General features: G+C 31.1%; 1 protein-coding gene across 2 annotated transcripts in view; it reads left to right on the top strand.

Annotated features, from left to right (window-relative positions):
• The window catches only part of LOC145242654 (protocadherin-17-like), a 196,716-nt gene extending 179,677 nt beyond the window's left edge, over window positions 1–17,039 (top strand). For both annotated transcript variants that reach the window (XM_080105780.1, XM_080105779.1), the window contains one exon: window positions 16,606–17,039. In XM_080105780.1, coding sequence (XP_079961906.1) covers window positions 16,606–16,647 — 42 coding nt within the window. In that variant the 3' untranslated portion in view covers window positions 16,648–17,039. The remainder of the gene's footprint in view (window positions 1–16,605) is intronic.
• The last annotated feature ends 461 nt before the right edge of the window (window positions 17,040–17,500 follow it).

Genomic DNA, 17,500 nt, shown 5'->3' with positions numbered 1-17,500 from the left:
TATACACACGCACATACATATAATTTAGAACTCTTGGGGTATCGGAATCAGTATCAGACAAATTTGTGCTTATTTTCCAATGCAAAAAACGATTCTTTAAAATGTCTTTTTTATTTGATTTTATTTAAAGCAAAATCTTCCATTGCTGGTAATAATGATAAAAAATAAATATTTATTGATTTAAAAATATGACTAAAACTTAAATGTATAGATTACAAGTGTGTTTTTACCTTTGAGAAAATATATACACATTTTACGTGTGTTTTTACGGTAATCAGGAAACATAACGACTCTATAGTTAGAGAGTCATAAAAAGTCGGAATCAGTAATTGGATTGGAATCAGGAAAAATATTGGATCGTCCCATCACTAACTTTCTACAATAATTATTAAATACCTACAGACACTAGTGTATCATCCTTTTGGGAATCATCAGTGCAGAGTGTCACGATTAATACCAGTAGATAGATTTTAACCCGGTGACAGAAGCCATTCCTGGCTTCTTTAGCAAGGACTTAATCCATTCGGCTACCGTTAACTGTGAGAAATGCTGTTGAATTTTTAACATTTATTTTTTAAATGCTTTTATATATATATATATATATACATATATATATATATATATATATATATATATATACGCGCAAACAGTTGATAAAACATGTTAAAAAACACTTTGGAAAAGAGTTAAAAACATATTTAATCTGAAAAGGAAACCCTTGATAAGGGGATAGTCCTTAATCCGCGGAGTTTCGAAGAAATACTTTCCTTCTCATCAGAGGGTAGGAATTAGCAAAATGCAGGATCGGATTTTGCATGCAAAAGTATTTGATGAAACAACAAGTAAGTCAAAGACCTTACTTGATAACAAAAAAGTGAAGCAGAGGGAATATGGTGAAGAAAAAAAAAAATATATATATTGTGGCACCTGTAAGTATTGGGTGCACAAGAAGTCAGTGGAATTACTGGTAAATTGTGAGAGGATAACCAAATTGTGTAAGCCAATGGCGATGGATGACAATTCAGATGTGGAGAAAGTATATTTGCATGGCAAAGCTATAGAAGTTGTCAATAACTTTTGTTACCTTGCTGATGCCATTGGAGCACAAGAATAGACAGTATACAAAACTATGGGGCGCTTCTTGTGCAAAATTCAATTAACATGAAACTGCGCATGTTGACTTTATGCCCAGCTTTTGCATTTCTTCATTTAAATAAGGGCGAACACTGGCAGAACATAATATTTTTCCTGTCGTTTTTGATGAGGGATAAAAATGGTACCATCTCATTAGTTTGTTTCTGCTTTAGTAATGCACAATATTTATATAAATGCTCTCTCATCCTTAAAAATCATTTTTGTGATCCCTCTCAAAGGGCCAATGTTGCTCCCTGCAGGGGTTTAGACAAACATCTTTTTTTCTACAAGTTTGTCGGGGATGTTAAGATTATTTTCTTTCCTGTAAATAAAGTAGGAAACATCACTTGTGTTCCTCTCTTGGGAATATGGCAAAAAGTTCAGGACCCCCCACCCCGCCAGTTAATGTTTGTAGAGGGCCCTGGCAACATCTATCTATGTTTAAGAACAGACAAGTCCTTATGGAATTCAGGCAATTACAGAGAAGGAAGTATGTTAAGGAGATCCAAATTCCCAAATTCGTCAGGTATCATATTGGTAATTCCTTTAGAGAACCGTCAATCATAGCATGCAAGTTATTTCAGCTTGAACTCAATTATTAAACCAAGATCTCCAGTGGAAGGGGCTGCCATTTTATCAGTACCACCCATAAATATTTCGATAACTTTATAATTTTTGTAGAATATTTTACAATTTTATAACAGATTAGTGTTAATTTCAATAAATGACTGACTATTCAGAACCAAATATTGATTTTGTAGGAAAGAACTATTGATGACAGACTTCGAAAATACGACAGAGTTTACTTTATTATATATATATATATATATATATATATATATATATATAAATCAAGGTATACTCTGTCGTATATATATATAATTTCAAGCAAACAATTTACATAACATAGGTAACTATGTAAATTGTTTACTAGAAATGTAATAAAAATATATCTTGCTCTTTTTATTGAGCACTATTATTAAACTCGTTAATTTTTATCTATGGGTTCCTTTAACCTGGAAAGAGAGATTCAGAAAAAATAATCTTAGAAGTTTTTCAATATTTAAGACTATAAAACATTTTTTTCATTAAAAAGGAACATTTAATCTCAAGTCCTTCGTTAGAAAATTCCTCTGTGTGTGTGAATTAATTATTTTAGTTCCAGCATTATTGTAGGGATTATCAGTTGTTGCTATTTAATTGCTTTCCCATGGGAGCAATATGTGGCACAAGGTTGTTTTTAATGTGGGGGGAAATCAGCTCCCCAAAAAGAGGAATTCTGGCCTTAGTATAGAATGATTTCCTCTACACTGACTCAGGAAAAATTAATTTAAATGTAGAACTAGAACAGATACTGCACTGTGATCTCAGTCTGAAGGCCAAATTTTCATTTTTATTATAAAAAACCGTTTCCGGATTTTTAAATAAAATAGTATTATGTATCATGGCACCCCAGTTATGTTAATCCAATACCACCTCTCATAAAAAAAAATTTAAATAAAATAAGCAAGAACAAACACATTCCGGATGTTGAATTTCCTCTAAGTTTATATTTTTATCTAATCTATTCATGTTTACAAAAATGTCTTAGTGATTCGCTATTTCCTCCAAAAAAAAAAAAGGTGCTTTTAATTTACAAAGCTACTTTATTTTTATAGAATATGGACGAATCCATTAAACTACTTATCACACCCTTTTTTGTTGGTTATTTATATTTTTAAATATTGACATTTAATATCTTGACAAAAAATGAATTTCCTTGAAATCGAATCAAGTACAAGCACCGTCATTTCTGACTAAATAAGACATTTCTTAAAATCTAAGCTAAAAAGAAATCCTAAGCAAAAAAGATGACTGCAGTAAAAAAAATAACCATAAACATATGATTATTGAAATTATTTTTAAATGCAACATTATCGAAATTATTTTTAATGCAACATTATCGAAATTATTTTTAATGCAACATCATCGAAATTATTTTCAAAGTAACATTATCGAAATTATTTTTAAATCAACATTATTGAAATCATTTTAAAGCAACATTATCGAAATTATTTTTAAATCTACATTATTGAAATTATTTTTAAAGCAACATTATTGAAATTATTTTTAAAGCAACATTATTGAAATTATTTTTAAAGCAACATTATTGAAATTATTTTTAAAGCAACATTATTGAAATTATTTTTAAAGCAACATTATTGAAATTATTTTTAAAGCAACATTATTGAAATTATTTTTAAAGCAACATTATTGAAATTATTTTTAAAGCAACATTATTGAAATTATTTTTAAAGCAACATTATTGAAATTATTTTTAAAGCAACATTATTGAAATTATTTTTAAAGCAACAATATTGAAATTATTTTTAAAGTAACGTTATTGAAATTATTTTTAAAGTAACGTTATTGAAATTATTTTTAAAGTAACGTTGTTGAAATTATTTTTAAATCAACATTATTGAAATTATTTTTAAATCAACATTATTGAAATTATTTTTAAAGCAACATTATTGAAATTATTTTTAAAGCAACATTATTGAAATTATTTTTAAAGCAACATTATTGAAATTATTTTTAATGCAACATTATTGAAATTATTTTTAATGCAACATTATTGAAATTATTTTTAATGCAACATTATTGAAATTATTTTTAAAGTAACATTATTGAAATTATTTTTAAAGTAACAATATTGAAATTATTTTTAAAGTAACGTTATTGAAATTATTTTTAAAGTAACGTTATTGAAATTATTTTTAAATCAACATTATTGAAATTATTTTTAAAGCAACATTATTGAAATTATTTTTAAATGCAACATTATTGAAATTATTTTTAAAGCAACATTATTGAAATTATTTTTAAATGCAATATTATTTAAAGTATTGGAAAATTATTTCAAAATGCAAGATTATTTAAAATATTTACAATGCAAAATTATTTCAAAATGCAACATTATTTAAAATATTTACAATGCACAATTATTTCAAAATGCAAGATTATTTAAAATATTTACAATGCAAAATTATTTCAAGATGCAACATTATTTAAAATATTTATAATGCAAAATTATTTCAAAATGCAAGATTATTTAAAATATTTACAATGCAAAATTATTTCAAATGCAACATTATTTAAATTATTTTTAATGCAATATTACATAATAATCTGTGAAAAAACAATTGTTTGAAAACGATTGTAATTTAAACGATAGATTTAAAAGATAGAGAGAAAAACGATATATAAAGGTGTTATAATGAAAACTTATTTCAAAATACATGATTTGAAATCCAAAATTAAAAATTCCGCAAGAACTTGCTTCTGAACTTAATAGCAACAATACTGTATGCATGGGGGAATTGTAGCTTTGTAAATATATGAGATACTCTTTGGTGTGTCTAAGAAAACGGAAGGAAATACCACTACTAGTATTCAATCTCTTAGACTGTAAACATACTATCTAAAAGCCCTTTAAGAGCCAACTATTTGTGCATTTACTCGATATAAATGCACAAATAGCAAGTATTAAGGGATCCATTTTAAATAATATTACATTAAAAATAATTTAAATAATTTGCTAAATGTATAAGACTTTTAACCTCCTTCGGAACCTCAAGTTTAACAAGATTCACCGAAAGGAGGTTGTAGGTTACACTGGTGGAAACGTTGCAAATATAAAACCAAAATTCGATTAACAATTTGAATAATCCAAACAATAACAATTAGTTAGATTGCAAATGAATAGTGCCAAAACAGTTTGACAAAGACAAAATAAACTGATATGCTGAGATGTTTAATATTTCGTCTTTGTTACCAAAAGACTTCTTCAGAAATGAGAGATGACGTTATATTTAAATTTGAATACAATATTTTCGTTTGCCTTAATCTGCAAGCACTTGTGCCTCCACGGCATGAACACCCTCGACAAACCCGACAGGCTGCAAAATCCCACCCCTACGCAGTAGAGATCCCTAGATGTAGAAGATCTTTCTACACTAGTAGTTTCTTCCCCAGAACCGCTAGACTTTGAAATTCTATTCCAGGTCCCTGCTTCCCCAACTGTACTGACGTGCAGAAGTTCAAGTACAACTTGAACCGACATCTTGCTGATCAAATCCCTACATAGTACCCCAGTAGTTGTTGCCCCTGATAGTAGCCCCCTACACCAAAGTGGCAATGTGCCTTGTTTGGGGCGAAAATGTAATAAAAAAATTTCGCATAATCTTTGATAATTTTAAACATTTTAAAATACATTTTTCACTCATTTCCGACGAAGTATCATAATCATGAAGATAATGTTAAGAAAAAATATTAACATACGAAATTCAGCCTGCTGAGTTTAAGATTTATTCATTTTTTTCTTAACATGGGGGTTACCACTTATCAAGGCCTGGAGGCCACTCGAGAATAAGTGTTATTGAGTGTACAGTAGTCAACGGGATAATACCATAGTAATCGTTAGTAATGGAAATTTGATAAATTGGATTACTTGAGGGGTGGTTCATCAAGAATTTGTTTATGTTGGACTTGAAGCCATCCAAATTGTAGTCAGCTGAAAAGCAGGCAAACGGAAGAGAGTTCCACAGGCGTGCAGTTATAAGAAAGAAGCTTTGTTCATGGAATCTACGTTTTGGTTTAGGCACGGGTCAAGAGTAGGGGAAATTATTGACAGTGATTTCAGCTAGACGAGTGTTTCTCGTGAAAGTTTAGCAAGGGGGACCATAGATTGGAGCTCAGACGAGCACTTGCCATAAAAATAACGATAAAGCAGAGACAGGCTCGCAACGTCTCTTCTGTGGGAAAGAGGTTGCAGGGAAGAGAAAAGGGCATCCTCCATTAAGCTACGAAGTCTATTTTGAACTCGAGGCAGGATAAGCTGCTTCTAGCAGCTCCTGCCAAGATGTGGCAACAGTACTCCATCCTTGGACGTACTTGGCTTTTATATAGATAGAGAATTGCATCAGCAGTGAGATTATTACCAACAATGAATATGTTATATTTGTGTCGTAAAACAGCATTAATTTATTCAACCATTATTTTGTGTCAATTTGATCCGTTATTAATTAATTAATTTCGTTTCAAAAATCCATGCAACTATTCATGAATTATAATGCAAAGTGAATAAAAAAAATTTGGTGTTCAACTTTCTTCATTTCTCATTTATTCCTTGGGTTTTCAATAAATTTTAATGATCTTAAAGGGTCGTAAACATATGCATTCATTCCACTGATTATCTAATCGATGAAATCTCCTTCCTTTTACGTCAGCTGTTGTATCAAAATCCTCCTTTGACATTCGAAGCGAACGTTAGCATTTAAAAATATTTTACCGCAATATCCTGAGGATCCTTGTAACGGATCCTTTTACTTCAGAACTGATGCTACCCCTGCCTTGAGCTGAGGTAAGGGAGGGTGGGGGGGGGGCAGAAAACCTTATGAAGTATCTCGAAGGGATGTTTTTTGTCAGCCAGCCTTGTAATCCACTTTTTTCCTCTAGTTGGCTATTAAAGGCCTTTTGGATAGTCCGTTTATAATCCATAGCAGTGCTTTTCAATCTTTTTGCTGGAGCGGAACTCCATGGAAACATTCCACTGGCTCATGGAACCCCTATACAATAATTTAGTTGTTTTATGCAAAACAACAGCATTTAAAAATTAAAATAAAACGAAAATATTCTTATGATTTTTAGTGCGATTCTTTTAGTATTGATTGTATAATCTATATATATAAAAGGCAAACGTCTGTGTGTATGTATGTTTGTTTGTAACGCTAAAACTTTTGACAGACGGAACCAAACTTGACAAATTTGGTATCATATCGAAGCCCCATCACCCGGATGACAAATATCGAAATTTAACGTCAAACGGACCACTAGAAGTTGGTCAACTGATCAGTTATCTTCGAGGGGGGCCCCCAAAAAACCTGTCATTATCTATATATATAAAAGACAAATGTTTGTTTGTAACGCTAATACTTGAGGTGAAAGATTCCTCTCCCCTAAGAATAAAACATATGTTCAATATCTGCTTTTGTTTTTTCATTGTTTATACGGTCCCGAGCAACGCCGGGTAGCCCTGCTAGTCTAATATAAATCTCACCTGTCTGTTTAAATGTATGTATGTATGTATGCCTAAAACTTTCGACAGAGGCAATGGATTTTCATGAGATCGGTATTGATTTGAAGCTCGACCCTTCGGATGAGGAATATCGAAAATTTGGCAAAAACATTAATTCCTTCACCCTCAACTGGGCACTTTTCTACAGGGTTGGATTGCTTTTTTCGCCGATATTTTCGAAAGGCATCCCCTCTTTTCGATTGACTAAACTTAATTTAAACCTTCACCACTTCCATTTTGGCGATGGACGCAACGGTAAAGATGTCGCATATTTTGTTTTCACGTTATTTTCCTCCTTTGCGGTACTGATTCGAGCTTGCCTGCCTGCCTACTACAACTTTTTTTTGCTCAACACACACCTCCAAATACGCGGGCACCCAGGCTAGTAATATATGAAAGCAAACTTAATAATGGCAAGACAAATTACTTTTTAATGTACAATTTAGTATATTTAAACAATAATTTTTTTTTAATATGCATATAATAATAAAATAGATTTTCGAAATTGAATTTAACATTCTGTTTATTAGTTCCTTGTTCGAATTTAGAAATTGCAGAACACCTGGTTGAAAAACACTGATCTAGAGGATTGAATACTAGTGGTGGTATTTCTTATACGTTCCTCACTCACACTAAAAAACATCTTATATATTTCGAAAGTTACAATTCACCCATGTATGCAGTTTTGTTGCCATTAAGTTAAGAAAGTTTCTTGTGGAATTTTTAATTTGGATCTCAAATGATGTATTTTCAAATGAGTTTTCACTATAATACTCTTACTTTACGTATTATTTTAAAGAGGGCTTTTCGCTCTATCTAATCGTTTTAGATCATGATAGTTTTAAAACAGTTGTCTTCTTTCCAGAACGTTGAATGGAAAAAAAAGCAAATTCGCATAATTTTCTCATTTCAATTCAAGCTAGGCCAAAAAGCTGCTGAAACAGCTCACGAAATCAACAAAATATTTGATCCAGGAACCACTATTAAATGCATAGCACAATGGTGGTTTAAGAAATTTCGTAGCGGCGACGAGAGTCTTGAAGATAATGAGCATAGTGGTTGGCTATCGGATGTTGACAATGATCATTTAAGAGCCTTAGTCAAAGCCAATCCGCACACAACTGTTCGAGAACTTGCTTCTGAATTAGACGTAATGTATACAACGATTTCCAACCACTTTAGAGAGATTGGAAAGACAAAAAAACTTGATAGATGGGTGCCTCATAAATTGAACGAAAGCCAAAACAAACGCTGTTATGAAGTGATCTTCCCTTCTTTTATGCAACAAGAATGACCCGTTTCTCCATCGGGGTTGTGATTTGCGATAAAAAAAATGGGTTCTTTACGATAACCGACGAGGCTCAGCTCGACAAAGCTCCATGACATTTCCTGAAATCAGAGTTGCACTAAAAGATCATGCTAAGTTTTTGGTGGTCTGTGACCGGTCGCATCCATTAGTTTTTTGAATGCAAGCGAAACCATTACAATAAAGAATTACTGTCAATAAATGGATGAAATACATCAGAAACTTTGACAACAACACCCAGCATGTCAACAGAAAAGGCCCAATTCTCTTCCACAGCAAGGCCCAATCGCATGTTGCTAAACCAGCTCTGCAGAAACTGAATGAATTGCGCCACGAAACTCTGCTTCATCTGCCATACTCTCCAGACCTCTCACCTACCGACTACTACTTTTTCAAGCATCTCGACAACTTTCTTTGTGAGAAATGCTCCAAAACTATGCGATATCAAAAACCCCTTCAGCGACTTCATCACCACCAGAACGCAAGATTTTTACATTACTGGCATATAAATACACTTGTTTTGCATTGGCAAAAGTGTGTTAATTCTGATGGTGCTTATTTCTATCAATAAATTTTTGTTTCAACTGATATATGTTCATCTGTATTCAAAAGCTAAAAACCGCAAGAACCTTCTGTTATTTTACAACCAGCCAATATCAAGTAGTGTGCTAGGCATTAACAAAATACAATCCTTTCTGCAGTATAACTTAACATGGTACAAATAAATTATAGTCTATGCTTGACTTGTCCGTCATAAATGTCTAACAGTCTTTGTTTAATGGCCATTCAAGGATATGCTCAAAATATGCACTTGAGGAATAGTCTGGTTATCGTTTTGATAAACAGTATCTTTAGGATAATCCTGCAGACAAGTTCGGTGAGTGCGTAGCTTATTCAAGATCACACCGTCTAACTGATGAGACAATCATCAAAGTGTTCCCCGCATATCATTGAATAACGATAAAAGAAAGATTTGGTGAATAGACATTGGAGTGAAGTTTATTTGTACCAAATATTGTTGGACTGCAGAAAGAACTGTCTCCCGTTTGATAAATAGGTTATGTGGAAAAGGTGCATTGGACTAGCGATACTTATAGGGCGCACTGGGTTAGGGTTAGGGTTATTGGGCAAGTAAAATTGATACGTTGAACAAAAAATAATGAGCAAATACAAGCTCCTCATCCAATGATGACTGATTGTTTTACGTCAATGTTTGGATCAAATTTTTATTTGATATTCAAACAAGAAAACCGGCGTTCAAAATTGTTCTGCAATATCACTTTCATCCCTGGAACGACTCTTTTCACAAGGTAACTTATAAAGTTTATGTGTCACTTAACGTTGACGCAACCATCGAGTCAATTTTCCGATAGGGGAGGGAGGGGGGGGATTCGTAGCATGTCACGTGACTAATGTAGTGTTTTCCCTCTCGTATCATAGCGATACTGTTACAGTTTGACGTAAATAAAAGGTTTCAGGATTAGATTTCAAAATGTTTGACGTCTTTTACTTTAATTATAAAGAATTTGCATATTCTTTGATTCAAATATTTTTTTAAGAAATCTGACATCAAACCCGCACACTCGCGTTTCTTTAATTTTATTAAAAAAAAAAAAAAAAAAAACTAGCATGGTGACCCGACGTTGCCCGGGATTGAATATTGATGATGATACACGAATGTTTCCCACTGCGATATTTTTATTGTCATCGAAAGCGGTGAAATCGCCCATTTTTCAATCAAATCGATTGATTGCCTGCTCTAGTTGGGGACCCATCACGGTGCACTGGGAGGGAGCTCACATGTCTCTTGCTATGACTTATTTCTCAATACATTGTTGTCTACATTGCACTGTAGAGAACCTACTATTCATTTTATAAAATTATTTTTTATTTATAATGGCTTGAATTAAAGTTTAAAATGAAAGAGTCAAATATCATACACGAATTGTGTTCTAAACAAACATTTATTTTAACGTGCCCCTGTTATATCAAAGAACCTACTGCTGATTTTATATGCAAAGCCTTTTTGGCTGGTGCCATAATAAAACTTCTCAAATGCACTTGTGATGTTAGGCTGTGTAAGATGTTAACTTTGGTCGAAATCGCCCGTTCCTTCTTTCATTGGATTTTTTCGATTATTGATACTTATTGAAGATATTCAGATACAAAACCTATCCATGAAGACTATCAGGCAAATGAAGTTTCTTTGTATGAAATTTCATAAAAATCGTCCCAGCCATTATCGAGTCCATAAGGAACGAACTCACGCAGACCCACAGACAAAGTTCCTTTTATATAATAGAAGGTATAAAAACAAATATTCATTAATTTAAAAAAGAAGTAGGAAATTAATATTTTATCTCTGCTTTTATTTGCAGCAGTCAAACCCTGAACCCCCCCCCCAACCCTGACCCCCCCCCCCCAAAAAAAAAAAAAACGGTACCTTATTTTGCCTTATATGGCCTTTTTTTTTTTTGGATATGTATCCCTATAAAATTCATAAACTCTTGTAATCTTGTTATAGTCCGATGCCATTCATAATTCAAGGTCCTGGATATGACCTTAAATTAATCCGATGGTGAGGACCCAGCTTGCGGGCTTTGGGGAGTGTGGAGCCACCCTTTAATTGCCATTGCTCCCAGGTCCACTCTGATCCGGAATGGTAGTGCCTGTTAGGGTCCCAACTATAGGTTCAATCGAAACCGACTTGAAAACAACAAATATATTCTATTAAAAAATTGTTCTTCAAAATCACTGGATCCGGCATTAAATAACCTGAAAAGGGTTGATATGCCATAAAGCAAAAACAACCAACCAACCATAGTTCAAAACTTTTACTTAACAGTAATTTTTACTTAATTTTTAAAACCGGATGATCTCCAAAAACACTCTGGTGCTACCAGATCAGGCTGTCTGAAGATATCAGTTTCCTGAGCAAAAATGCGCCGAACATTGATGTTATTGGGGTTTTTTTTTTCTTCTTTTCCCTTTGCAAGATTCAATCATGTCTTGTAAATCAAAAAAAAAAATTCCTCTACAAAACAACCAAACCAAACATCATGAATAAATATTTGAAGATATAAAGAATTTGAGGCATAAAACCTTTTACCAAAATGACAGCATTTAACAGTAATTTGAAAAGAGTTGATATGCCGTAAAACAAGACATAACTAAACTGAAAGATACCATCCATGCAATCATTAATAAATTTACAATTCTTTTCTGTTATCCATTTGGTACAAGTAAACTCCAGTCTATGTCTGACTTGTCCACCAAGTTTTATTCACGAATGTCCAACAGTCTTTGTTTTATCACCATTTAATGATATGCACCAGATGTGCACTTCTGCATTGCAAACACGCCTGGATGCAATCGATTTTGACTGTGACAGCTCTCTTCATTCCAACAATCGTCAAAGGGGTTGTTTTGACAAACATTATCTTTAAGATAATCTTGCAAATAAAAATCTAAAGGAGTCAAAGTTCGATGAGTGTGAAGTTTAGTCAAGAACACACCTGCTAATGATGTGTTTCATACATATCACCGATTAATGATAAAGCAAAAACTGGGATATTTAAGACTGACACTTGGTGGACAAGTCAAACATTCAGTGAAATTTATTTATACAAAAAGAAAAGCCTGAATTTTGTTAACGATACCATGCCTATTTTTAGGTAGGGTTCAGTCACTTTATATTATAGGTGTTGCCATCTTACCTGTTTGTGGAAGCGACTGGCAACAATATACAAGTTTATGTCGACATTTGGGGGTTTTGTGAAACATATTTTTGATACTTCAGCTTGTGATGTATCAAATTTTAAATAAAAATAGCAAATTTTTATTATCGTAGTGTAATCTGACAGCCGAAAAAATGAGTTTTTATTGAAAAAACATGATTACTTACATTTTTTATCAATTTCAACAATAAGCGATGTTATCTGCCTAATTGTCATGTCCCAGTTAGTTACATATTTCCACATTATTACATAAAATGTATACTTTGTACAAACAGATGATTGTTTGACCATCCACTATTAATTATAAAAAATACAGACCGAATTACTTCCCCTGACTTGATGTTTTTAATTTATATACACACTTGAAATGTTTTTGAAAACTATTTTCATTAATAATTAATTTTCTATTAATTTTTTTTATATATATTTTCATTACTGCGACATGACAATCCATTAGATACCATTTCTTTCACTTGAAATGCAATATTTCAATTTTCGCCTTTCGTTACGATAACAAAGAAGCACCGAAAATACTTGTTTGCTAGAAAAATGCACTGAGATTTGTAGCGGCTGATAGCTGCCCGCTATTGTTAAGGAGATTGAAAAGTTAATGACTATTGGACTTATCTTCTTCTTCTATATAAATCTCACCTGTCTGTTAGTGTGTGTGTGTGTGTGTTTGTGTGTGATTGTATGTATGTATGTATGTTTTTATGTCTCGGTAAAACTTTCAGCATACACGATTAACACTGACAAAATTGGTATCATTTGAAAGCTCAGTCTCTCGGCTGACAAATATCAAAAAAATTGACCAAAAACATTCATTCTTTTACCGTCAACTAGGTCGTTTTTACAAGGAGAGATTAATTTTTTTGTTGACATTTTTGCAATGTCATCATATGCCTTGCAATGACTAGCCTTATTTTGAATGCGGCCGACGTTTGTCGCAGGGAACGTGGGACTAAAAGGTTAGCTTTTTTTCACCTTTTCCTCCTTTGCATTACAGGTTCGAGCCTGGCTACTGCAGCTAATTTTTTAATTTTTTTTTTTTGCATGCAGATACTCGCTGCTTTTTTCATTTTTTAAGGGGAAAGTTCGATCCAATATTTAACACTTTTTCTTTTTTTTAATAATATTTATTCAAATTATTAACTGATTTTAAAGAAATATGAAAATGTTGTTTGCTGATTTGCAAAACAAATAAAATAAATCATTGATTTTTTAGACTTGTTGTGTATGTTGTTAAATAAAGATTAATTTTAATTTTATTTAATTTCAATTTAATTCAATTTGATAATATACCATTTAAAATGTTATTTAATTCTTTTGAAGCAAAATACATCCAAAAATTTTATTTCTGTAATGCAAAAAATATTTAAATAAAAATATCAAAAATGTTTGTGTTTTATTGAAATTTTCGATTCAGCTTTGCTACTAAAAATCCCTGTATGTCGCCTTAATTTCCATTTTAAAAACATTTTTATTTTATTTCTTCAGTTTTTTTGCACACAAACTAAAATTTAAACTATTTTTCTCTAAAAAGCTACAATTTTCAAATTTATTTGAAAATATAAAATTATATAAGATTTCACAATTAAGACGGATAAAAAAAATTTATAGATGATCACACATTAATTTACTTGAGCCATTGCCTGTTGTTTATGTCATAGTACTTCATACTTGATTTTGTGCACTTGGTGACCTAATTACGTTTCAGGATTTCTTGTTTATTTCATTTCGATATCGTCTTTAAATATAATAAATAAGAATATTCGTAAACTGTTTTCTTTTTTTCTTCAAATAAATGTCTACTTACTTTTGTAAAATTTACACATGATTAATGTTTATTTTTTATGAATTTTTACTTTTTTTTCAAATTAATGTCTATTTTTATGAAATTAATACACAATTTTCTTATTTACTTTTATGTAATTTACGTACATTTTTTTTCAAATAAATATATTTGTTTACTTGTATGAAATTTACACATAATGTTTTTCAAATAAATATATTTTACTTTTATGAAATTTACACACAATTTTTTTCAAATAAATTTTTTTTCTAATTACTATTCATTTTTTAATGAATTTTTCCATTTTTTTTCAAATAAATAGATTTATTTGCTTTTATGAAATTTACACAAATTTTTATTTTAAATTAATAGCATTTTTATTCATTATATTTAAAATCAATATTTTGTATCAAAAAATTGTGCAAAAATGAAATTAAACAAACAACGAATAATGGAACGTTATTGGGCGGGGTTGCCAAATAAACTAACACCGTCTTTTCCCTACGACGTGTCATGATGTAGGCCGCATAGGTAATAGCTCGAGTAAGTTGATATGCGTGATCGTCAAAATCTGGCCTACCTAACTTGATGATAATGGTGAATAAAGGGAGACCCTAACTTTCAAACACACCGGAAGTTGGCACCCGCGTCTTTCAATTGAAGTATGGAAGCACAAAATCGATACAATTTTCAATTATGTTTTATGTTTATTTTTTTCACGCCCTTCTAATAAAATATATAAAATACGTACATTTTTTATATCAATTTTTAACATTTTTTAATCTTTTCTCTTTTCAAATAACTATCTTTATTTAAATTAATGTTATATATGTTGTTAAACTACTTAAAAAATATGTTTATTCACAGAAATATGAAAAAAAAACTATGAATGTGTGATATTTTTTTACAGTTTTAACTATGTTTAATTAAGTTTATATATATATATATATATATATATATATATATACGCGATTAAAAAATTTAAAAATAATTGATAAAAAGTTTACACATTTTTATATAGTTTTATTATAATGAGGTGAAAAAATAAACATAAAATATATTTGGAAATTGTATCGATTCTGTGCTGCTCCACCTGAATTTAGAGACGCGAGTGCCAACTTCCGGTGTGTTTGAAAGTTAGGTTCTCCTTTTATTCACCATTATCAACTTAATTTGTGGACACGGTTATAGTCATCTAACGTACTTCCTAACTTCGGGCGTAGCGCTACCGGAAGCGGTGACAAGGCATATCAGTTCCTTCACTTTCATTGTTCTTCGGTATTTCTATTGTGAAGAAGCGATTTATTGAAATAAAATATAAGAATTGGACATTATTGAAAAAGTATACAATAAAAATTAAAATTATAAAAAAATAAAAATAACACAATTAGTTTTTATTTGCACTTTTAATAACAAAATTTAAAAAAATGAAAGCTTTCATTTTTTAAAATTTTGTTATTAAAAGTGAAAATAAAGACTAATTGTGTTATTTTTATTTTTTTATAATTTTAATATTTTAAAAATAAATATTTCTTATTTGAATTTATATGAATAATATATGTTAATGAAAGTATAAAATACCGGGGGAAAAAAAAACAAAAAAAAAAACATGGGAGATATAGACGTGAGAGAAAAGGGCAAAGGAACTGATTTGCTTTGTAACCGCTTCCGGTAACGCTACGCCGGAAGTTAAGTACGTTAGCTGACGATAACCGGAGACAAATTTGGAATCAAATTGCAAATCTTAAATGTAATCTAGAAATAAAATTGTAATTGGTAGATTTAAATCCTAAAATTAACGAATCAATTAGATACGAAGGACACCAGAAAATTAGCAAGATGAGAGAGACAACTTCGAGTCTAAAGCAGTTGACTTTCGACGAATGTAACATCTGTCAACAATAAATAAATAAAAATAAACTTGAGTTTTTTGGGTTTTTTCTTTTGTTTTGTTTTTGTCACAAGGTCGATTTTTAATATCGGGAAATATTTTTCTGGGGTCCTTGAAACCTAATTAATCCAAAATTATTTGTAATTAAAATGGGATTAGCTTTAGTTTTGTTTAAATAACGTGACTATTTTTGTAATAATAACTACTTTTTTTTAAAGCAAATTCTATATCACAATTTAAACAAAATTGGCATTCCGGCAGATTTCTCGAGACATTTCATTGTTGTATTACTTCTCCAGTTTTCTAGACGGTGATAACTGATTCGGCGTCCCCGACGAAACATCTTACAACAGATATTTTGACTGAAGAAATTTATCACATTCTTTTGGTCAGGACGCCAAATCATCTATTACCGTCTAGAAAACAGTGGAAGTAATGAACTAATAAAATGTCTCGAGAAATATGCCGGAATGCCACAAAATTTAAATATTAGGCACAGTAAAAAAAAAAATAAATAAATAAATAATTTAGCTTAATTCTCTGTACGATAAACTTCATCATTCATGCTTCCTCCTCGTCCATTTTGTTTCTGTGATTTTTATTTCTTTGTCTGTTTGTTTATTTCAGATCCATTTGCTCCCCAGTGCTTTAAACCCCACGCATCAATAACACACCAATTCCAGAACATTCCAAAGAGACCCTCACAAAAGACATTTTTCCACGGCAATCCCCCATCCTCTCGAACTTCGTGTAAACGGGGCGTTGGCCACATCCCTGATTGTAGTCAGTGGATTGACCTGAAACCGACCACAAGCATAGGGTTCACGTCTAGCACGAACACGACGAACAAAATGTGTTAACAAAAAATTTATAGTGATTTCAGAATGAAAAAAAAAAAAAAAAAAAGACAGCCAAAAAGCATATACGCTTTAAGATACGGCTATTTAATATTTGCGTTTAAAGATGAAAATCTGATTTAAAACTCAAGTTTGACAGACAAAGCCTTTTGAGAAGATGCGAGGATGCACCTGGAAGAATTGAAAAAAAAAAAAAAAAAAGAATGTTTGTACAGGGTTCATTTGCGACTTGTTTTCCATTTTTATTTTTTATTTATTCCTTGCCGTACTTACAAAAACACAAATACCATTTCCTTGATATTGTTTAAAAATTAGGGCATTTATTATAATAGACAACAACCCGGAAAAATGATTAAAAAAAAAAAACCCAACCATATAACAAATAAATATTACCAAAGGCAAGATAAGTTACTCTTCTACCTACCTGGATAAATTTTTGTTATTTATTATTATTAGTAACTTATTTTAAATCGTTTATTTAATTTAAAACGCAAGTATCGCAGAATTCCTAAGATAGAACAACGACAATATGACTGATATGATATGGTCATATGTGGAGTCTCGATGATCGCTCAAAACTTAAAAATAAAACAAAATACTGATAGAAATACATCCAATAAATGTCAGAGGTACTACTTGTGTTACAAATTAAATAAACCGTTTAA

Source organism: Euprymna scolopes, chromosome 21 (genome assembly GCF_053919585.1).
Source record: "Euprymna scolopes isolate OS-2025 chromosome 21, ASM5391958v1, whole genome shotgun sequence".
Classification (NCBI taxonomy): domain Eukaryota; kingdom Metazoa; phylum Mollusca; class Cephalopoda; order Sepiida; family Sepiolidae; genus Euprymna; species Euprymna scolopes.
The sequence above is the reverse complement of the archived record's forward strand: the minus strand, read 5'-3'. Positions and strand labels throughout refer to the sequence as shown.